The sequence below is a fragment of the Budorcas taxicolor genome, chromosome 4, assembly GCF_023091745.1.
Source record: "Budorcas taxicolor isolate Tak-1 chromosome 4, Takin1.1, whole genome shotgun sequence".
NCBI classification, from domain to species: Eukaryota; Metazoa; Chordata; class Mammalia; order Artiodactyla; family Bovidae; genus Budorcas; species Budorcas taxicolor.
In genome coordinates, this window is record NC_068913.1 from 113903636 (window position 1) to 113927072 (window position 23437).

General features: G+C 51.2%; 2 protein-coding genes across 2 annotated transcripts in view; both read left to right on the top strand.

The window, feature by feature from the left end:
* Positions 1-6216, top strand: part of LOC128046812 (SCO-spondin-like) — a 51367-nt gene extending 45151 nt beyond the window's left edge. The window contains 14 exon segments of the mRNA XM_052639020.1: positions 91-369; positions 660-818; positions 963-1079; positions 1449-1587; positions 1739-1941; positions 2040-2167; positions 2268-2410; positions 2516-2562; positions 2853-3070; positions 3381-3476; positions 3612-3672; positions 3909-4039; positions 5422-5572; positions 6194-6216. Coding sequence (XP_052494980.1) covers positions 91-369; positions 660-818; positions 963-1079; positions 1449-1587; positions 1739-1941; positions 2040-2167; positions 2268-2410; positions 2516-2562; positions 2853-3070; positions 3381-3476; positions 3612-3672; positions 3909-4039; positions 5422-5572; positions 6194-6216 — 1895 coding nt within the window.
* Positions 6217-10566: 4350 nt separating this feature from the next.
* The window catches only part of LOC128046350 (zinc finger protein 862-like), a 30115-nt gene continuing 17244 nt past the window's right edge, over positions 10567-23437 (top strand). Inside the window, exons 1-4 of the mRNA XM_052638431.1 lie at positions 10567-10635; positions 19203-19314; positions 20978-21082; positions 22544-23241. Coding sequence (XP_052494391.1) covers positions 10612-10635; positions 19203-19314; positions 20978-21082; positions 22544-23241 — 939 coding nt within the window. The 5' untranslated portion in view covers positions 10567-10611. The remainder of the gene's footprint in view (positions 10636-19202; positions 19315-20977; positions 21083-22543; positions 23242-23437) is intronic.

Sequence of the window (23437 nt, forward strand, 5' to 3'; positions counted from 1 at the left end):
AACACGAGCCTCTTGTTCCCCATCCACTGTGGTCTCGGGGTCTGGTGGGGGGAGTCCCTGGGAAGGACGCTCACACGCCGCCCTTCCTAGGTCTTCTGCCTCTGAGCGGCTGGTCTGAGTGGTCACCCTGTGGGCCCTGCCTGCCCCTCGGCCTGCTGGCCCCTGCCTCCAGGACTGCCCTAGAAGAGCGCTGGCCCCAGGACACAGCTGGCCTGTCCCCCACCTCAGCCCCCATGCTGGCTTCAGAGCAGCACCGCCACCGCCTCTGTTTGGACCCTGAGACGGGGAGGCCGTGGGCCGGGGACCCAGACCTCTGCACTGTGCCACTCAGCCAACAACGCCTCTGTCCAGACCCTGGAGCCTGCCAAGGTGATGGGGGCGGGGGCCACGTGGGGCGGGGCCTGGCCGGTAGGGTTGGGAGTGGGCGGGGCCTGTAAAGGGGCGGGGCCTGGCTGGGTAGGGCTGGGCTCCGCTATTCATGTCTGTTCGAGGGCCCTTAGCTGGTCAGCTCATCCTCCTGCTAGACTCCAGGGTCCGCTGGATTTGAGGTTGGGAGGGGGCAGCAGCAGCTGGAAGAGGAGGAAGGGGGCTCAGGGCTGCAGAGGGAGCCAGGGGGCGGGGGGTGGGCCTGGGCACTGACTCCTGTTTTCTCTCCCCAGACTTATGTCAGTGGGGTCCCTGGAGGGCCTGGAGCCCCTGCCAGGTGCCCTGCAGTGGGGGATTCCGGCTGCGCTGGAGAGAGGACGGGAGCCCCCCTGGAGGAGGCTGCCGGGGGCCATGGGCTCAGACTGAGAGCTGTAACATGGGGCCTTGCCCAGGTAATGGCTCCAGCATTGAAGGAGGGGCCAGGGATGTGGCCTCTGGGGTGGGGTGGGGGCTGCTGCCTCAGCCCCTGGAGGTGCCCATGGAAGGCTGGGGACTCGAGAACACCCCAGGTCAGACTCCGACCTTCTGGTCTGCAGGAGAGAGCTGCGAGGCCCAGGACACCGTGCCTACCCCTGACTGTGCCAACCAGTGCCCAAGAAGCTGTATCGACCTCTGGGACCGTGTGGAGTGTCTGCAGGGACCATGTCGCCCAGGTGGCCAGGCCATGCCCACCGCCCGGCCCAGGGACTGTGGGGAACCCCACTGCCTCCTGAGAGTCAAGATGTGACCAAGAGCTTGTGACCTGGGCCGGGCGGACGGCTGGGTCATGAGTTACAGGGCAGCAGAGTGGATCCCTGGGTCACTTTTGGTGACCAGCTGGGGGTCCTGCCTGAGCGAGCCTTGGTCAAGACGGGCCGTGTCCTAGGGGTGCTCTGGGGCAGCCTAGAGAGGCCTGATCCTGCAGGAGGGGTGGGAGGAAGGGCACACCAGGGCTGCCCCAGCCCCTGGAATCCCTCTTGGTGAGAGAGGGCTCCCTGTGTGCGCCTGCCACATCCTGCTTGTCCCCCCACCCCCTCTCCCAGGCTGCCGCTGTCCCCCTGGCCAACTGGTACAGGATGGGCGCTGTGTGCCTGTGTCTTCTTGCCGCTGTGGCCTCCCCAGCCCCAACGCTTCCTGGGCACTGGCCCCGGCTGAGGTGGTGTGGCTGGACTGCAGAAACTGGTACGACTGCCCTCCAATGGCCACATGGGGATGGGGAGCTTTGGGTGGGAGGCTAGGGCCAGCTCAAGGTTATGGGGCATTGTTGGGGAGCAAAGGCTGTTCACCCTGACTCTCAGGGCTCTGAGGCCTTTCTGCACACCCCTGCCCCCAGCACCTGTGTCAACGGGTCCCTGGCGTGCTCCTCCCACGAGTGTCCAACCCTTGGGCCTTGGTCAGCCTGGAGCAACTGCTCTGCTCCCTGTGGTGGGGGCACCACCGAACGACATCGGAGCTGCAAGGAGGGCCCTGGGCGGGCACTGTGCCAGGCCCAGGACACAGAGCAACGGCAGGACTGTAACCTGCAGCCCTGCCCTGGTGAGTGCTCAGGGTGGTGGGTGCCTGCCCAGCCTGGGGCCCATCCTGAGGACCCCCCTTGGACTCCACCTCACTCTCTGCTCCCCCTCCACCCCCAGAGTGCCCACCCGGCCAGGTGCTCAGTGCCTGCGCTGTCTCGTGCCCGCGCCTCTGTTCGCATCTGCAGCCTGGCACCCTCTGTGTGCAGGAACCCTGCCGGCTTGGCTGTGACTGTCCCAGAGGGCAGGTGGGTTCGGGCGCTGTGCCCTGATTCTCGAGTGGGGGACCAGGCTGGTGGGGGGGGCAGGAGTGGTGGTCACATGTAACTCGAACCTGCCCTGCCTCAGCTGCTGCACAACGGCACGTGTGTGCCCCCTGCCGAGTGCCCCTGCACCCAGCTCTCTCTGCCCTGGGGCCTCACCTTGACTCTTGAAGAGCAGCACCGAGAGCTGCCCCCAGGGACTCTGCTCACCCAGAACTGCACCCACTGGTGAGGGCCGGGAGTGTGGGTGGGGAGAGCGTGGGGATGGGGTGCTGAGAATGGGGTGGGGAGGAGGGCATGGCGGGCATCTGAAGAGAGCATTTGTCTTCCCAGCGTCTGCCAAGGTGGAGCCTTCAGCTGCTCCCTCACTGACTGTCAGGGTGAGATGCGGGCTGCCCAGGTTCCTGCTGGTCCCTCCAAAGCCAAGGCCAGGCTCCCCTGATGAGGGGAGAGGGGCCTGTGCTACCCCCAGCCACCAAGCTGGGCCCCACTACTATATGGGAGAGTGGATAGGAGCAGAGAGGTGGGTTTGGAGACTGAGAGGCTGCTGGAGCTGAGTGGGCAGTGCTGAGGAGCGAGGAGGGACCCGGGATGTCCAGTGTGGGAGGATAGGGTGGAGGCTGGACCCAGGGCTGACCTGAGTGGTGGGATCGGTGGTCTTCCCTGGCAGAGTGCCCCCCTGGAGAAACCTGGCAGCAGGCGGCCCCCGGGGAGCTGGGGCCCTGTGAGCAGACGTGCCGGGAACCCAACACCACGGAGACCCAGGGCAACTGCAGTGGGAGGCAGGCCCCGGGCTGTGTGTGCCAGCGTGGGCACTTCCGCAGCCAGGAGGGCCCCTGCGTGCCCATGGACCTCTGCGAGTGCTGGCACCATGGGCGCTCCCACCCGGTGAGCCACCGCGGCCCTCGGTGCCCCCTGGCCCTTCCTGACCCAGAGCTCTGGGCCACTGGTTTGTCCCTGGCTCCTACCCCTGTACCTGGACCTGCAGCAGCAGGCAGCTTGGCCAGCGGCTGGCACACTCGGACCATCTCTGGCCCCCAGGGGCCCACCTCCCTCCCGAAACCCTTGCTGCTGATGCTGGTCTCAGGCCACTGCCCTAGCCAGGCCCTTGGGTGGGCTTGGGGTTGGGGGCCGGGTAACAGAAAAGTCTGTAGTGGGGAGGGGAGGGTGGAGAGCAAGTTCTTCCTCCCCTCCCCAGCCGGGATCCGAGTGGCAGGAGGCCTGTGAGAGCTGCCGCTGCATCAGCGGGGAGAGTGTCTGCACCCAGCACTGCCCCCCGCTCACCTGTGCCCAGGTACCCACCTGAGCCCCGTGGCCCCGGGCTCCTTCCTGGGACCCTCCCTGAAGGGTGGTCTCAGGGCCTCAAGCAGGCAGTGTGGGGCGCTGGGCCTTCCTCCTGAGCAGACTAGAGTGCCCCCTCTATCTGCAGGGTGAGGTGGCCGTGCAGGAGCCTGGAAGCTGCTGTCCCACTTGCCGCCAGGAGGCTCTGGGTATGCTGGGTCACCTCCTGCCTGCTCTGGGCCCTTCTCCCACCCCACCCCCTGCCCTGGGGAGGCTGCCTTCCCCCGTCCTGCCCACCATGCAGATTAGCAGAGTGAAGACCCCCCGGCACTGCGTCACAATACCAGGCCACCTCCACCCAGCCTGCCCTGCTTGGGTCCACGCTCTGTTGCCTCATGAAGTCCCCTCGTGACGGTCCGCTCCCTGCCCTGCCCCTCCCCTACAGAAGAGCAGCCCGTCTCCTGCCGGCACCTCACGGAGCTTCGCAACCTCACCAAGGGCGCCTGCTACCTAGAGCAGGTGGAAGTGAACTACTGCAGCGGGCACTGCCCGTCCAGCACCAACGTCCTGCCTGAGGTGAGTACAGGGTGGGGGGCCTGCTGGCTCAGGGAGGCAGCTCAACTGGCAGACCCCCAGGGCCTGCGGCTGCAAGCCCAGAACCTAGGCAGAGCCCAGGGGACACGAGCGACAGAGTCATCTCCCAGGCCTACAGCTGATCAGAGCCAGGTGGCCCAGTGACCTCAGTGGGGCTTGGGCTTTGGAGCCTGCTGCCTGCCTCCTGCCCCTCCTGGTTGTCTCGCTTTTGTCTCGCTCCTCCCTACTGTGGCCCCGCACAGCCCCTGGGCACCTACTTCTCAGCCCACTGTACCCCTCAAGACAGGCCAGCCAGGACAACAGAGAAGGGCAGGGAGGCGCTGAGTTAACCTCTGATACAGTGAGCGAAGGCTGAAGGGCAGATTTTATCCATGGTAGTCTTGTCCTGGACATTGCCCAGAAGACTGAGACAGAGCTCTGCTCTGCGCTCACCCTCCTGATGCTGACCTCCTCAGGAGCCCTGTGTCACCCTGACTTCCCCAGCCCTGAGCCTGGAGAGCTGTGGCTCCAACCTGGCCAGCATCCAGCCAGAGTGGAGCTCACTCGGCTCCTGGCCCTGCTTCAGCCTACCTGGCCAAAGTCACCTATGCCTGGAAGACAAAGGTGCTTTCCCACCTGGTCCTCAACCTGTGACCACTCTCCTGCTCCCCGGAGCACTCCTGAAACCTTCTGGAAATGCCTCTCAAATCACTTTTTAAAAAGAAAAAAAAAACCCAGAGTGAGGAGAGGACAGTTAATACTTTTTTTTTTTTTCTGGGGAGGAAAAAGTAAGTGACAGTGGGATAGAATCAGAGGAAGAATTTTTTTCTTTTGTAGATCTTTAACTTGGTATTGTGTGAATGTATGACCTACTTAAAAATAAAGTTAGGATTACACATAAAATTAAATCAAACGTTCAGTAGGACTCACAGAGTTACTGTATAATCATAAAGCAAGAGTGCCTGCTTTGGAGTGAGAACTCACTTTGCACTTAGGATTGGACTGTGCAGTTGAGGACTTCATTATTTGTAGGTTCAGAAATTACTACTTTGCCTCTTCAACTAGACTTAGAAGTAGACCCGTGTCTTTTCCCCGTGCTACCAGAATGCAGTGATGAACGCGTTAAAAAGCACTCGTTGTTGGATGCTCAGATGGGTGGGGCCTGGAATGGAGGAGGTGGGCTTCTTGGAGAACTGGAGGCTTGGTGGTGACACGCCCCCACCTGGCTTCCCTACTTGGCGAGGAGGTCTGGGAGCTGAGAGCTTGGGATCTGGTTCTTCCTGCACCCCGCTCTTCTTGGATAGGAAAGGCCAGGGAAGGCAGCTGGCTTGGGCAAACTCCTCTTTGCCCCTCTCCAGCTCAGCCACCCCCTCCCTCTCGCCCAGGAGCCGTACCTGCAGAGTCAGTGTGACTGCTGTAGCTACCGCCTAGACCCTGAGAACCCAGTGCGCATCCTGAACCTGCGCTGCCCCGGCGGCCGCACAGAGCTGGTGGTGCTGCCGGTCATTCACAGCTGCCAGTGCAGCGCCTGCCAGGGTGGGTTTTGGCGGGGCTCCCGGAGGGGCGGGGTTCTTGGTGGGCGGGGTCTTTGAGGGGCGGGGCCGGGGCTGAGGCCAGGGTCGGGGGTTACCTGAGGCCAGGAGCGGGCCAGGCCGGGCCAGTTACCTGACCGCTCCTCGCGGGAATTTCCTCCTCCGAGTCCTTCTGCTCCATTCCCCTTCTTAGCATTCTTCTTAGTTTGTTCTCCAATCACACTTAAGCCCAGGTGTTCGGGGTCAGGCATATCAGGTTCGAATCCCAGCTCATCCATTTCCTTCCTTGCTGAGCCTCCATGACCTCATCTTTACACCCGGGTCACGATCCTCACAGGCTTGTTGGGAGGAGTTGGTGAGAGGCTGTACGCGAAGTGCCAGGTTCTCTATAAACACCTGGTACACGTTAACCCGAGGCCACCACACAGTGTGGCGGGTGAGAAAGAGATGGAAGGGCGCTGACAACGCCTGGGGCAGAAGCTCACTGTGACCGAGGTCTTCCTCCTGGCGGTTCTCCCTTCCTCTCCTGCCAGTTTGCTCAGCACCCTCTCTCCAGCCCCATCCCTTCCCAGCTCGATTACCCTGCCTTTTTTGACAGCGCGTCTCCCTTTTATTTGTCCTCCAGGAGGTGATTTCTCAGAGCGCTGACAGCTTCCCTGGATGAGCACTGGCCGTCATGACCCCTCCTCCCATGCCCCCCCCACCCCATCCCTGCTCTAGTTCAAATAAAGTGACATTGGCAGCAAGCCCGTGTACAGAGTCTGCATCCCAGGATTCAGAGGGGAGGGGAGGTGGGCTGGGGAGTGCGGGGGTAGGAGGGTGGGTTCTGAGTCCTGGCCTGGACCTGCACAAGGACTGTCACCTGGGAAGCCTCTGTGAATCGCTTATGCTAGTGAACTTGGGCAAGTCACTTCCCATATCGGAGCCTCAGATTCCTCATCTTTAGCAGTTGGGATGTAAAGTCTTAAGATTTCTGGTACAAGACATCTCTAGGGCCCCAGGTCACCCCATCTGATAGCAGCTGCAGCTCTGGCCAGCATTCTCATGCAAGGTACATTCATCTCATGCTGAGGTCTGCTTCTCTTCCTCCTTCTGAAAAGTTTTATTGAGATATAATTTAGATCCTATCACCCATTTTGAGTTTACACTTCGATGACTTATGGGAAACACACAAAGTTTTATAAAAGTTGACTTTTATAGAAAACACACACAAACATCACCACAGGCTAGTTTTAGAACATTTGCATCATTTCAAGCCAATTTACGATACATTCTTCCCACCTCCAGGCCCAGGTAATCAATCACTAAATTGTTTTATACCTTAGTAGATGTGCCTTTGGGTCCATCTAGTCAAAGCTATGGTTTTTCCAGTGGTCATGTATGGATGTGAGAGTTGGACTATAAAGAAAGCTAAGCGCTGAAGAATTGATGCTTTTGAACTGTGGTGTTGGAGAAGACTCTTGAGAGTTCCTTGGACTGCAATAAGATCAAATCAGTCCATCCTAAAGGAAATCAGTCCTGAATATTCTTTGGAAGGACTGATGCTGAAGCTGAAGCTCCAATACTTTGGCCACCTGATGCGAAGAACCGACTCATTGGAAAAGACCCTGATACTGGGAAAGATTGAGGGTGGGAGGAGAAGGGGCCGACAGGATGAGATGGTTGAATGGCACCAGCGACTCTATGGACATGAGTTTGAGCAGGCTCTGGGAGTTGGTGATGGACAGGGAAGCCTGGCCTGCTGCAGTCCATGGGGTCGCAAATAGTCGGACATGACTGAGTGACTGAACTGAACTGAGATGTGTCTGTTCTGGAGACTTCATATAAATGTCTGGCTCCTTTGTATTAGCATGATGATTTTGAGATTAATCTGTCAAGCAAAATAAATAATGCAGGAGGTTGCAAATAAATTTATTGGGAATCTTAAGAATTACAATTCAGGAGACATGGATATGGGTAATCCTGAAGGAGTGTTCTGAGGAAGAGAAAGACTTGGGGGCTAATAAAAACAAAGAGCCATGAGGTTGTTTAAAGTTGCCTGGAGGGAGTGGATTGAGTCTGATGTGAGTCAGAAAATAGTTGATAAGCAATCAGGTGGCACTAGTGGTGAAGAATCCACCTGCAAATTCAGGAGGACGAAAGAGACAAGGGTTCAATCCCTGGGTCAGGAAGATTCCCTGCAGTAAGAAGTGGCAACCCACTCCAGTATTCTTAGCTGGAAAATTCCACGGACAGAAGAGCCTGGTGGGCTACACATGGGGTTGAAAAAGAGTCAGACACAACTGAGCACACTACTAATACTAAGAATCAGGAGTCGTTTTAAAGAAGACCTGTCAATGGAAGAAAAACACGCTACCTAAAAATTGCCTGTTTTATTTGGACCCCTTACTGAGGACTATGTTTTGGGAGACAGCCTCTCAGACAGCTCTGAGGAACTCTGAGACAGTGGAGGAATATATAGAAGATTTTTCTGAGGATTAAAAATGTAGTTGAATGTCAACTGATTATTGCTAATCACAAAATACTGATATCTCCAGTTAATGATTATAGTGCTTTTCTATGTATGGGAAGATGCAAGAGTCTGGGTTCACTGAAATTATCCCTTACCTATGCGTCTTAACTATTTGGGTCAGTACCCTGTTTTCCTCCATCCTGAATCCCCTCAGGGTACACATGGAGCTGTGGCTACAGTTGTTGATGGCTTGATGGCAGCAACAATTATTGTTAACTAAAATAGCATGCAACATTGCTTTGTCCGTGGATCCAAGAAGCAAAGAGATGATCCTGTTTTAGGGTAGGGGTCTGGTGTATCTTGAGTTTCTGGCAGGTATTCTGGACCCTGTATTCCCCAAGCCAACAAGTCAAAAGATCAGATTCCACCCAGGCTGAGAAATGAATAAGTCACATGTCCTTAGCTCTCTTAGCAATACCAACTCCATTTTTATTTTCCTTTCCTTTCACACTTTCATATTACAGCATGTGCCAGCAGCTTGTTCCCTTTTGTTGCTGAATAGTAATCCATTCTGTGGATATGCCATATTTTATCAACGCATTCATCAGTTGATGGACAGTTGAGTACTTCCTTATTTTTGGTCTACTATGAATAAAGCTGCTATCAATTCAGTTCAATTTAGTCATTTAGTTGTGTCCGACTCTTTGTGACTCCATGGAATATAGCATACCAAGCTTCCCTGTCCATCACCAACTCCTGGAGCTTGCTCAAACTCATGCTATAAACAGTTAAACCTGCTATAAACATTCCTATACAAGTCTTTGTGTGGTCATGTTTTCATTTCTCTTGAGTATATACCAGCAGTGGAAATTGCTAGGTCATATGGTAAGTTTAACCTCTTAAGAAACTTTCAAACTGTTTCCCAAAGTGGTTGCACCATTTTACATCTCCCTCCCCTGTCCCTATGCCATCCCCACTTCTGCCCCAAAATGTACCAGGGCTCATTTCTCTACATCCTCTCCAACACTTGTTGTTATTAGTCTTTCTTATTTTTAAAAAATTACCCATTCAGTGGATATGAAGTCGCATTGCAATTTTAATTTGTATTTCCTTAATGACTAATGAAATGGTCAGATAACATCACTGACTCAATGTCCATGAATCTGAGCAAACTCTGGGAGATAGTTAAGGACAGGGAAGCCTGGTGTGCTGCAGTCCATGGGATCTCAAAGAGCTGGACACAACTTAGTGACTCAACAACAAATGACCAGTGATGCTGAGCATTCTTGTTCATGCGCTGATTTGCCATTATATAGCTTCTTTTCGGAGAAGGCAATGGCACCCGACTCCAGCACTCTTGCCTGGAAAATCCCATGGATAGAGGAGCCTGGTAGGCTGCAGTCCATGGGGTCTCGAACAGTTGGACACGACTGAGCAACTTCACTTTCACTTTTCACTCTCATGCATTGGAGAAGGAAATGGCAACCCACTCGAGCGTTCTTGCCTGGAGAATCCCAGGGACGGGGGAGCCTGGTGGGCTGCTGTCTATGGGGTCGTACAGAGTCGGACACGACTGAAGCGACTTAGCAGCAGCAGCAGCTTCTTTTCAAGCTTCTTTTGCTTTCTGCCCCAGGGCTTTCTGACCACAGAGAGTGTCCACCTGGCCTCCATACAAGCACAGCTAGAAGTACAAGTGTGAGGACGGAGTGCAGTTACCGTCTCTTGGGGCAACTCTCAACTTCTGGGGATGGGAGCAATGGGTGAATGCTGAGCTCCCCTCCCCCCATTGTTCAATGGACTATTATGGGGAGGGGCATTCTGTATAATTCTTAGAAGTGGAATGAAGCCCCCAATACCCACAGCAGTGACCTCGAAAACGCATCCATCCATCAATTTTTCCTCTTCCCTGCTTAATCCTCTCAAGTCCCAAGGTCTGCTCTCTGGGGTCACTTTCCAGGACCAAACCTTGGTCTCCAGCTCTGCTTCCAGAATGGGGTGGATATGGAGGAAGCCGGGGTGGATAGGGAGGAAGCCAGGTTGGACGCTTCTGCTCCAATGCCCAGTGATTCTGTATTTACCCTCTGTCCCTTCATATTCCTCAGACCACCCCGACAGGAGAGTCCTATGCAACTGCAGTTACTGGCTAAAATGGGAGGGAACTAGCCCAGTCAGAGCACTCTGCCCTTACTATCCGGCCTTGGAGAGTGGGGAGGGTAGAGAGCGAACCGCTCTGTCCGATCGAGACCCCGTATTCCCGAAGCCAACAAGCGGCTCTCAGAGCCGCTTACTGAGCCTGGACTGCGCGTCCCATGATGCCCCGGGCTGGGCGGCTGCCGTAAAGCGGTTCGCCGGGTGCGACGCGAGTACCGGCCGCGCGCCTCTCCGGGAGCCGGGAGCGCCACCGCCCCCTGTGAGGAGGCACTGCCGGCCCCGGGCCGCGCTCCTTCCCTCTCCGGCGCCCTCCCCTCCGGGAATCCGGGTTCCCTCTGGTGGTCGCGGCGGCGGCGGCGGCCTCCTCATGCCAGGCCGCGGGGGGAGGGGGCGGCCTGGCGGCAGTGGCGGGGGCGGCACGGGCCACCGAAAGCGGGGCCATGGAGCCCAGGGAGTCGGGGAAGGTAGGCCTGGAAGGGCCCGGGGGCCGCTACTCCCCTCCCGTCGGTCCCAGGTCTGGGCTCCGGTGAGGCAGGCGCTACAGGCGGAGTCCGCGCAGATGAGCCAGCCTTGCAGGGAAGGACTCGCCCGCTCGCCCGCCTCTTCGCTGGCTCTCCGGGCGAGTCCCGCGCAGCCTTCCGCTCCCTCCCTCCGCGGCTGGCTCAGCCGCGCTCTGCCGAGTGGTCGCCCCCTTTGGTGCTGGGTGGGTGACCCGCTTAGTGGAGTAATGCGAAAGGGTTTCCCGTTTTTCCCAACGTTAGCATTTAGAGGCCTGTGGTGTTTTAAGGCTTTGAGGCTGGATAAGACACCACTGCTGGGAGCCAGGGGAGGGCAGGGTGAGGGCTTGGCCCTGCCTAGATGCCTCTTCCCAAGAAAGGGCTGAGAAGCAAAAGACTTGGCATCTGGCGTATTTCTTGCCAATTTCTACTTCGTGGAGTATCTGAGTATTTCTGAGAAGCATATCCCATAAACTTTTCTTCAGGCTTTGGACAAGAAGCTGAGTTGTAAGAAAAGATGGGGAAGAATGCTTGAAGATAGAGTTAAGTGTTTGGCAGGATTGCTAAGGGTTCAGAGTCTGTCAGCAAAGACCAGCGTGGTCGCATGCTCTTGACTTGGAGACCATAGCAGACTTTGGGGACTAAGATCTTTCTGGATATTGTTTGATGCTAGTTCTTGAGAGTTTCTTCTCTGCCCAAAGAGGAATGTCTTCAGCAAACATTTTCGAATGCGGATTGAGTCTCTTCTTTTTAAAAAATTGCTCATTTAATAAGCCTTTGTGGTTAGGGATTTAAGTTGACGGAGATTCTGGAAGTACAGGATAAATATGAAATGACCACTTTCCTCCAGGAACTCTCCTGCATTTTTCACCTCGGTAACATGGACAAGCGCGGCAAGGTGGCCCCACAGACAAAAGAGAGAAAGAATCAGGAGGGTATTTTGATGCTGTACTTTTTCCTGGGAAGACTGGGAAAGACTTTGAATTACAAAAGAAGTTACTCCTTGCCTAAGCATCTTTTCCTTACTCAGTCCTCTCCACAATGCATTTTCCAGATGTAACAACCTATAAACAGTCCAGGACAATAAAGCCCAACAACGTAACCAAAGAAAGATTGAAGATGACCTGCCTGCCAGCCTCATACTAAGCACTTTAGGGCAGCAGTCCCCAGCGTTTTTGGTGCCAGGGACTGGTTATCTGAAGGACAATTTTTCCACGGACCAGAGGGGAATAATGTTGGGGGGAGGGTGGTGACAGATGTGGGAGATGGTTTCAGGATTATTCAAGCACATTGTATTTATTGTGTACTTTTTATTATTATTACATCAGCTCCACCTCAGATCATTCAGCATTAGATCTTGGAGGTTGGGGAGCCCCTGCTTTGCTGTGCTGTGCCATGCTAAGTCACTTTAGTCGTGTCTGACTTTTTGCAACCCTAAGGACTGTAGTCCGCCAGACTCCTCTGTCCATGGGATTCTGCAGGCAACAACACTGGAGTGGGTTGCCATGCCTTCCTCCAGGGGATCTTCCCAACCCAGGGATCTGACCATTGTCTGTTACGGCTCCTGCATTGGCAGGTGGATTCTTTACCACTAGCACCAACTGGGAGGGCTTTCCTGGTGGCTTAGATGGTACAGAGTATGCCTGCAGTGCAGGAAACCCAGGTTCGATCCTTGGGTTGGGAAGATATCCTGGAGAAGGAAATGGCAACCCACTCCAGTATTCTTGCCTGGAAAAACCCCGTGGATGGAGGAACCTGGCAGGCTACAGTCCATAGGGTCACAAAGAGTCGGACACGACTGAGTGACTTCACTTCACCACCTGGGAAGCCCCAAGTCCTGCTTTAGGGGATACCAAAAAAGTAAAGGAAATGGCCCTTGCCCTCAGGTAATATCCGAGGTTTAGTTTAAACTGAACCTGATTTTGGACAGGGGAAGCAAAATGTTAGTGGGAAAGAAGGGCTATAAACAATTGGCATTGCAAATTGAAATTAGTGATTTGAGGTTGATTTCAAGTGATTCTGTCCATTTGTAGACTTTCTTAATCTTTAGTATAAGAAGAGAAAACTACAAATGTTTTGGGAAGTGGAAGACAAATATGTCCTTTTCAGGAAAGTGAAAGTCACTTAGTCATGTCCAACTCTTTGCACCCCTATGGACTTCCATGGAATTCTCCAGGCCAGAATACTGGGTAGCCTTTCCCTTCTCCAGGGGATCTTCTCCACCCAGGGATTGAACCCAGGTCTCCTGCATTGCAGGCAGCTTCTTTACCAGCTGAACCACAAGGGAAGCCCAAGAATACTCAAGTGGGTAGCCTATCCCTTCTCCAGGGGATCTTCCTGACCAAGGAATCAAACCGGGGTCTCCTGCATTGTAGGCGTATTCTTTACCAACTGAGCTATGAGGGAAATCCTTTTCAGGCCCAATCACTACTTGAAACCCTTGGGGACTGGAAATTTCATTCTTGATTCCAATCTTGATTGCAGGATATCAAAAGGACACCCTTTCCAGATGTATCAGTTTTTTTAGCTTGGGGAATGAGAATGTTATTCAAAGATAAAGTGATTACAGAACAAACTAGACATGTAAGATGCATTGCAAATGATTGATGATAACTAAGGCCTGGGTAGAAGAACTGTGCGATTCTAAAAGTGAAAGTGTTAGTCACTCAGTTGTATCCAACTCTTTGCAGCCCCATGGACTGAAGCCTACTAGTCTCCTTTGTCCATGGCATTCTCCAGGAAAGAATACGGGAATGGATAGCCATTCCCTTCTTCAGGGGATCTTCCCAATCCATGGATTGAACTGAGTTCTCCTGCGCGGCAGGCAGATGCTTTACTGTCTGAGCCGCCAGGGAAAGTTCCATTCTTTATATCACTCTTTTAGCTCAAAGCGGGAAGAATGGGGGGTACATGTGAGGTATTATTGGTCTGTTACTAGAATCTTCCTTTGATGCTATTTTGTGATATTTATTAAGTAAAGGCAGTCTTGGCCTATAGGATTGGGTGTGGGGTGTCTTGCTTGTCATTGGCAGAAGAATGGATAGAGGTCAAAGACTCCCCCATCACTCTATACCATTATCCTGTTTCATCTTCTTCCCGGTCCTTATCACTGTATGTAAAATTCTCACATTTATTTACTCACATGTTTGCTCATTCACTGTCTGCTATATCCCCAGCTAGAATAGTGGAGCAGTATATGGCATGTAATAGGTTCTCTGCTCCTGTTAGGTCCATACCATTTCTGTCCTTTATCAAGCCCATCTTTGCATGAGATGTTCCCTTGGTGGCTCTAATTTTCTTGAAATCTCTAGTCTTTCCCATTCTGTTGTTTTCCTCTATTTCTTTGCATTGATCGCTGAAGAAGGCTTTCTTATCTCTTCTTGCTATTCTTTGAAACTCTGCATTCAGATGCTTCTATCTTTCCTTTTCTTCTTTGTGTTTCACCTCTCTTCTTTTCACAGCTATTTGTAAGGCCTCCCCAGACAGCCATTTTGCTTTTTTGCATTTCTTTTCCATGGGGATCGTCTTGATCCCTGTCTCCTGTACAATGTCACGAACCTCATTCCATAGTTCATCAGGCACTCTTATCTATCAGATCTAGGCCCTTAAATCTACTTCTCACTTCTACTATATAATCATAAGGGATTTGATTTAGGTCATACCTGAATGGTCTAGCGGTTTTCCCTACTTTCTTCAATTTGAGTCTGAATTTGGTAATAAGGAGTTCATGATCTGAGCCACAGTCAGCTCCTGGTCTTGTTCTTGTTGACTGTATAGATAGCTTCTCCATCTTTGGCTGCAGAGAATATAATCAATCTGATTTTGGTGTTGACCATCTGGTGATGACCATGTGTAGAGTCTTCTCTTGTGTTGTTGGAAGAGGGTGTTTGCCGTGACCAGTGCATTTTCTTGGCAAAGCTCTACTAGTCTTTGCCCTGCTTCATTCCGCATTCCAAGGCCAAATTTGCCTGTTCCTCCAGGTGTTTCTTGACTTCCTACTTTTGCATTCCAGTCCCCTATAATGAAAAGGATATCTTTTTTGGGTGTTAGTTCTAAAAGGTCTTGTAGGTCTTCATAGAACCGTTCAACTTCAGCTTCTTCAGCGTTACTGGTTGGGGCATAGACTTGGATAACTGTGATATTGAATGGTTTGCCTTGGAGACAAACAGATCATTCTGTCATTTTTGAGACTGCATCCAAGTACTGCATTTTGGACACCTAACCTGCCTCTTGAGAAATCTGTATGCAGGTCAGGAAGCAACAGTTAGAACTGGACATGGAACAACAGACTGGTTCCAAATAGGAAAAGGAGTACGTCAAGGCTGTATATTGTCACCCTGCTTATTTAACTTCTATGCAGAGTACATCATGAGAAACGCTGGGCTGGAAGAAACACAAGCTGGAATCAAGATTTCTGGGAGAAATATCAATAACCTCAGATGTGCAGATGACACCACCCTTATGGCAGAAAGTGAAGAGGAGCTAAAAAGCCTCTTGATGAAAGTGAAAGAGGAGAGTGAAAAAGTTGGCTTAAAGCTCAACATTCAGAAAACAAAGATCATGGCATCCGGTCCCATCACTTCATGGGAAATAGATGAGGAAACAGTGGAAACAGTGTCAGACTTTATTTTTGGGGGCTCCAAAATCACTGCAGATGGTGACTGCAGCCAGGAAATTAAAAGATGCTTACTCCTTGGAAGAAAAGTTATGACCAACCTAGACAGTATATTCAAAAGCAGAGACATTACTTTGCCGACGAAAGTCCGTCCAGTCAAGCTATGGTTTTTCCTGTGGTCATGTATGGATGTGAGAGTTGGACTGTGAAGAAGGCTGAGCGCCAAAGAATTGATGCTTTTGAACTGTGGTGTTGGAGAAGACTCTTGAGAGTCCCTGGGACTGCAAGGAGATCCAACCAGTCCATTCTGAAGGAGATCAGCCCTGGGATTTCTTTGGAAGGAATGATGCTAAAGCTGAAACTCCAGTACTTTGGCCACCTCATGCAAAGAGTTGACTCATTGGAAAAGACTCTGATGCTGGGAGGGATTGGGGGCAGGAAGAGAAGGGGACGACAGAGGATGAGATGGCTGGATGCCATCACGGACTCGATGGATGTGAGTCTGAGTGCACTCCGGGAGATGGTGATGGACCGGGAGGCCTGGTGTGCTGCGATTCATGGTGTTGCAGAGTTGGACACGACTGAGTGACTCAACTGAACTGAACTGAATAGATTCTCAGTATTTTTTGAAGGAATGACGCAAAATAGCATCTCTCCAGGGGTCTTTCTTCTGTAGGTGTGGGTGCTGTGATGAACACTGTGTTCTGTGTCCGCTGGGAGATATGTTGGTGCTGCCAGATAGGGGTATTTATTGTGTGTTTGTTTATTGCCTCAACATCTCCGGTTCCTAGTCACTGACCTCTAGCAAACCTCCTCCCCTTCCCCTAGAAGTGATTATTCCCTTCTCATTTGCTCTCTGGACCCAGTTTTGTTATTGCACTTATATCACAGTTGTCTGTCACCTCCCAAGGGGTTTTATTCTCCTTGACGAATATGGTGTCTTTTATAGCTTAGGATCTCCAAGCACACACAGAAACAAATAAAATGTGTGTTCAGTGAAGAAATGAATTAAATGCCTATGAAATCCTGTGGTGGTGATGGGAGGAAGGGTGGTGATGGTGAAGGTGGTTATAAAATAAGATAATCAGCATAGGCTTCCGAGCACCAGGCATCATAAGGTCTTCCTGTTCAGGGGAAGCAGAAGTGCTTTGCTTGGTGGACAGGAAATCCCTTGAGAAAGAGATGGACTGTGAGTAGGAACTTAAGTGAGTCGGTGGAAGTGGGCAGAATCGGGGAATCTGAAGACTGGGTGTGTGGAGGGAAGAAAGGTATCATACAGGGTTGTGATTACAATTATATTCACCTGACCTGACTGTAGTAGAGGTTCCAGGTGGGGCAATGTCTAGAGCTGAGGAAGGGGAGTCAGGCTCAGATCCAGGGCACTTGGTGCTGGGCTCAGAACTCAGAGCTCTACCTCATAGACAGTAGGAATCACTAAAATAAAACATCCAGGGATACTCCTTGCTGTCTGTGTAGGTAAGAAATTCCTCCTGTTTAAGCAGATTTGTGTGTCTTGTGTAGGTGTGTGTTTTACATTGCAGTCATCACAAGGCTCTTGCTATAATATTGGTTAAAAGAGAGGTACCAGGGCCAGGGTAATCATCATTCTTGTTGGGAAGATACTTCTTTAGTATCTAAACATTCAGCCCTGGCCGTGCCCTTCGTCCTTGTGGCACTCATAGAGTGATGGGTCCGTTGGGTTTCATTATGCCACCTGTTCCCTCAGGAAGGCAGGGTGGGTGGGAATGAACAGTGAGCCCTGCTTGCCCTTGGTCACACACTCTGACCTGTCCTGATCGGAACAGCTTGCCCTGTTGCCCTGGTGTGCAGTAGTCCTCCTGGGATCTTCCTTCGTTATAATCTTGAGGGTTTTCTACCCCCTTCCCTGCATTGGCTCTCCTTAGGCCATATCCTGTGTGTACCTGTTTCCTGTCTGATTGCCTGCTTTTAGTGGAGCCCATTCTGCAGCGTGCTTGCAGCAGTTTTTTGGAATTATAATCATATTTTGCTTTGGAAGACACTCTGAGAGCAAATAGTTATTTAAAACATACACATTGGCAGTACAATTCTATTGTTGCTTTTAAAACTGTTCATTCATACATATTCATAGACAAAAGACTGGAAACTTGCATATCAGATGTCAACACATTCTTTTTCACTAGGGAGATTGTGGATGATCTTAAAGCATTTTTTGTTTTTGTTTTTGGCTTTCTGTCTAAATTTTCTGCAGTAAATATTGATTTACAAGAAAAATGCTCAAATTATTTTTAAATATACAGATCAATAGTGACTGATAAGAATTATGTATACTGTTTTTCTCAAGAAGCTTCTTTGCTGAAATTAGATATTTCATGTACTTAAAATTGGAATATAAAGTTACAGGCAAATTTTAAAAAATGTACTATAACTTGCTATAAATGGAAATAGCCATTGGACTATTTGGACTTACCAAATAGTCCCCTCGGTGTTGTCACTTTGGAATGGCCAATACCCCAAGGATGTGATTTCCCAAAATGTTTTTCTTTGGGGGAGGTTTTTTTGTTGTTGAGAATTTTATTTATTATTTCTTTGACTAGCTGATAAATATTGGTGGTACAAAATTTAAAAGGATAACCAGCAACAGATTCTGAGTGTTTTCTGATTATTTCTCTTATAACCGCTTGGTTCATGGCTGCAGTGTCTTACTTCTCTGGGGCTATTGATGATACTTTTGTTTTTTACAGATTGTTTTCTCCCTGCCTCACATCCATTTCCTCAGTTCCTCCTCCCCCTGCCCCCAACCCCCATCTGTTTTGGACTCTGTCAGGCATGAAAGAGCCTTTTGCTATGTCTTGATAGTCCAGTTGTTTGCTGACTCTAAACAATGGGAACCCAGAATTCTAACTGGAAGCTCTGACCATGTGGGAAGGAGGATCTTGCCATCTGGGAGCCTGTGTAAGGGGTCTGGCATTTGTTGGCAAACAGTTTTCCCCCAGCTCTTGTTATTTTCGCCTCTCTGCCTTCACTCCCAGGCCAGTGGTTCCTGGCGCGGCCAGGGCCTGAGTCTCTCTAGAGAGACTCAATAAATCCTCTGATTTATTGGTGTAACTTGGGTTGTTCCTCCATTTGTCTACTGTTGGGTGAGAATTCAGTTTTCTTGGATCTGCTCAGATATTACTTTTTCATCTGCTTTTCAGTTAGCAAAATGATATTGCTATTGTCCCTTGTTGTGTTGTCCATCCTAGTGGGTGTATCGTTTGGAGTTTTTTTCATGGGAAGAGGGTGTCTTTTAAATTCACAGGAGGAAGCAAAATTCAGTGTACTTGTTGAACTTGCTGTCTTAATCCAAAACTCCTGGAAACATTTTCTGAATTTCCTTGCCCCTTTCGGGTGGAACCGAGCTCCTTTACAAGCCCCATGGCATGTAGTTCTCAGTTTTAAAGCCTTGCCCATCTTGATCATTGACACATTCACAGGCATAGTTCTCAGTGACATTTGACTATTTTCAGAAATCAGATACATTTTCCTAAGTGGATATTTACCATGTTCAAGATTTTGCAAAAAGAAGCACTGTTGGTTGTTTCTGACTCACTGGCTGAGAAGTAATGGGTCCTGTGGGACAGCAGGTGCGGAGCATGCAGGGAGAGGATTGTGAGAGTCCAGAGTCAGCCTTCGTTACAGCACTTTGGTTTCAGGGTGTGGCCCTCCCTAGAAGAAGGGGGTCTCTTTCCCTCTGTGACTTGCGCTCAGTGGGAGAGAGCGATGAGGTGCACTCCTGTGTGTAGACTGATGGTGCCCCCTCCTCCAGTCTGATCTGTTTCCAGAGTAAATCCCAGGAGGTCCCACCTCTGTTCCCAGGGTGCCCTCAGGCGATTGTGAACACAGCCGTGGAAGACTAAGGAGGAAGTTGGTGCTTACCTGGTGTCATTTTTCCTTCCAGGCTCCTGTGACGTTTGACGACATCACGGTGTACTTGCTTGAGGAGGAGTGGGTGCTGCTGAGTCAGCAACAGAAGGACATCTGTGGTTCTGACAAGCTGGTGGCACCCCTGGGTATGGCTCCTGTTCACTTCCCCACAGCATTCCCAACCATGTCTGACTGTGACGTGCTTGAGAATTGTCTGGAATCCGATCATGTATCCCCCAGCATCTTGACACTGTTTATCCTCTATCTGGCTTAACTGCCTGTGGGTTCACACATCGCTCTTTCTCTTCTCCACTTAAACTGGCCAAGAGAAGTGGGGGAATTGGGTGGGCTAGACCTGGGTGCCTCAGCATATCCCAGGGCGCTGGGGGCAGGGGAAGCCCCACCTGTGGAGCTTGCTGCTGGAAGGTGGGTTTTGTTTCAGTGCCCAGAGGACACTGGAGGCGGTGGGCAGCGGTGGAAGAAGCCTCAGATCTGCAGTGTGGAAATCTGGTCTCAGTGCCAGTTCTGCCACAAGGCCTGGCCATTAGCCTTGTCGAGACTTGGTGTCTTTCTTCACAAGCTTTCCTTTTTCACAGGCTTGTTGTAGTGGTTTAATGAAATGAAACAACTTAAAAGTTTGTGCCCAAGTAGATAGTTTTCATCTTTTTTATTTTCTGAATGTCCTTTCTCTGCCTCTGTGGATAGACTTCCGGTACCATGGACAGAGGTGATTGTAGTTGGTTGTGTCTGTGTGCATATATACCCACTCCAGTGTTCCTGCCTGGAGAATCCCAGGGACGGCGGAGTCTGTGGGGTCGCACAGAGTTGGACACGACTGAAGCGACTTAGCAGTAGCAGTAGCAGCATGTGCATATATATTCTTCTGATTTCAGTCTGATGGCCGTCATCATGCCTTTACTTCTTTTCATTTTGGCCCTTGTCTAAGGCTTATGGGGGCAACAGTCTCAGCTCTCTTTGGATGGAGGGGTTGTGTTCTTTGTGTCTACTAAAAAGTTTGAAAACTGATGATTCTTTTAAATGAGAAGTTGCAAAATAGTGCTGGGCCAGATTTGGCCTACACCTTTTTTCTCTTTCTTTTTTTTTTTGGTTTGACTTCTTTAAAATGCTTAAATAAGGGGCTTTCCTGGTGGCTCAGTGGTAAAGAAACCGCCTGCCAATGCAGCAGGCACAGATTTGATCACTGATCCAGGAAGATTCCACATACCTCAGAGCAACTAAGCCCATGCACCACAAGCGTTCAGTCTGCGCTCTAGAGCCCAGAAACAGCAACTCCCAAAGCCCACCCACCCTAGAGCCTGTGCTCCGCAGCAAGAGAGGCCCCTGCCACGAGAAGCCTACACACCATTAACTCAACAGTAGCCCCTGCTCTCTGCAACTAAAAAGAAAGCCCATGCAGCAAAGAAAACCTAGCACAGCCAAAAGTAAATCAACAAAATTATATATTTAAAAAAATACTTCAATTAGTTGTCAGTGTTTAGCCATGGAGAGGAACGCATAGAAATATGATTTCTGGCTTCTCTTGAAAACTGGGATGGTCTGGCTTTGCTGACCCTGCATTTAACTGATGGCCTCTGCTGAATCTGAGCAGCTGCCCACACCTGGGCTCAGATCCGCAGCCTCCCCTGCTTCCCCCTCCTCCCCACCCTGCACTTGGTTTCCTCAGATTATTGTCTGGTCCGCTCAGCATTTGAGTTTGAGCTTCTGTTCTGAACCAATAGTTTCCATAACCTTTTTAACCTGTGTGACCTGGATTCGACCTCATAGTGCTTTTCTCTGTTCCTGACTCAGGACCAACTATTGCCAGCCCGGAGCTGTTCTATAAATTTGAGCGAGGGCCAGAGCCATGCCTCGCCAGTGTCCAAGGTCAGAGGAGTCACTTGAGCCCCAACCCAGGTGAGAGTAGCCCTGTCCCGGGAGGAGGGAGCAGGAAGCTGGGCTCCAGGCCTCTGGCCTCGTCCCCTGCTTCTCCTTGTGCACCAGTTACACATGAACGCTGCTCCTCCCCCAGCAGTCACTTGATCTAAGGCATGCACACCTCGTTCTCCGCACTCTCATCTCCCTGTAGTGCATTTCTACCTGAGGGTAGATGTTTCTGTGTAACGATATAGTCTAAGTTCCGTGAAGACATGCCTCAGTCTCATTTACCACCATAGTCCCGATGCCAGGAAAGATGCCTGGCAAGCAGTTGCTCAGTACTTGAATGTGGAGTGAACGGGTGAAGGAACGGAGCTGCTAACTCCTGGGGATTGATGTTTGCTGTCCTCCTTGGATAAGCCTGTCCTCTTCAGGAACTGGCTTGGCCAGAGCCAGGCCAGATGGCATCTGTCACCGTGTAAGAGACAGCATTAACCCAGCCCCTCCTGCTGGAGAAAGGGGAGGTGGAGCTACTTCCTCCAGGAATGGAATCAGGGAAGATTGCTCTCCCCTTGTGGCCTGTCTCAGATGGACCACACAGAGCGCTAGACTTCACAGACACTGACTTGTTTTGGTTTGTGTTTGCTGTGTTTGGCTCTTAACTTTGGACCTATTGAGTCTATTAGTAGATTTGTGCTTCCGGGGTTCATAATGGACCATTTCGTGGTCCAGTGGCCTGGAGCAAATACTGTCAAGTCCTTGACTGCTGGGGATCTGAACTTGGTGCATGAGAGCAGTTAGAGGTGTCTAAGCTGCATTTCAACTAAGGCGTGAATAAAGAAACTTCTGGTTTAGCTTAGAGAAGAAAATTCTTAGTGAGGTCCTGGGAGTGTTCACCTCTCAGAAGGGATGTGGTGTGAGAGGGTTGAAGTAGCCCTCCCAGGGGGAAGGTGCTCCAAGATGGATGCAGCTCAAGGAGAACTCTCTGGGGGCCAAAATTGTCTGCCCAGTAGTGGGGCGGGGGTGCGTTCTCTCACTCTGAAGATACGTGAGCCAAGTGCAGATGCCTGTCTGGCAGGGGTACCAAAGAGGGGGATTCCTGCCAAGTGTGGAGTAGTGGTGTTTGCTTCAGTTACCTCTTTAACCCTACATTCTCTGAGTTCAGTGTTCAGTCTCTAGTAAATAAGTCTGCTCTCCTGAAGGCTGTGCCACTGTCTTAGGCTGCACAGCTCAAATTGTAGAGCTCTCTTTCTGGCCAGGTGTATCTGTCCTTTACATTAGGAAAAAAAGGAACTTTTTCTTAAAGTCCATTTGTTTCTTTGGGGTTAGGCAAAGTGGGCCTGGGGGCTGAGGGCTGGAGAGAAGAGAACACGGACACAGTGGGTCACTTTGTGCCTGTGGTTCCAGCTTTCACAGAAGGTAGATCTGAGCACATCTGAATTGCAGTGACTCAACCTGTAGGATTTCAGAGAAAATTCCATCTGTCTCTTTTCTCTAAAGGAAAAACCAAGATGGGCTTCATGGAGGAAATGGACATGCAGCGCCCATCCAGAGAAGCTGGACTCTACCTGCCTCCTCAGAAGGAAGCCTGTCTGTCCTACTTCAGCTCAGAGAGAGGCAGCCTCCAGGGAGACTATGCAGGAAGAGGCAGCAAACCCTCCAAACCCCGATCCATCCAGAAGTCGTGGTTTGCGCAGTTCCCGTGGTTGGTCATGAATGAGGAGCAGACAGCTCTGTTTTGCTCTGCTTGCCGGGAATACCCATCTGTCAGGGACAAGCGGTCAAGATTAATAGAAGGTTATACCGGACCATTCAAGGTGGAGACTCTCAAATACCACGCCAAGAGCAAGGCCCACGTGTTCTGTGTCAAGGCCTTGGCGGCACGGGACCCCCTCTGGGCAGCCCGTTTCCAGAGCACCCAGGAGGTGTCTGGTGATATACTGGCCAGCCAGGGGCCCTTCTTCCCTGCAGATTGTCCCATATTTTACTCCCCAGGGCCTCTGGGAGCCTGTGATAATGTGGCCCAACTCCTGCCCAGCTCAAGAGCTGCCCTGGGGGACCCTGGAGGGAATGGAGCAATTCCTGCATTGTACCTGGACTGCATCCCTGATTTTAGGCAAACAGAAATCATTGATGACATCCACAGTTCCTCAGATGATAACATTTTATGTAATGACTCTGCTGAACCCTGTGGCCAGGTAATATGTTTATAATGATGGGTCAAGGGGGAGGATTCCATGCTGACAACAATGTATATTGCACGATGATGGTGGAACAATTCCATTAGCCATAGCTGCTGCTAACATTATCATGTTACCATAAGCTGCCATGCTTCAGCTGTGCCAGGTCTTATTTTAAGTGCTCTACATGTATCAGCTCCTTTATTGGCCACAA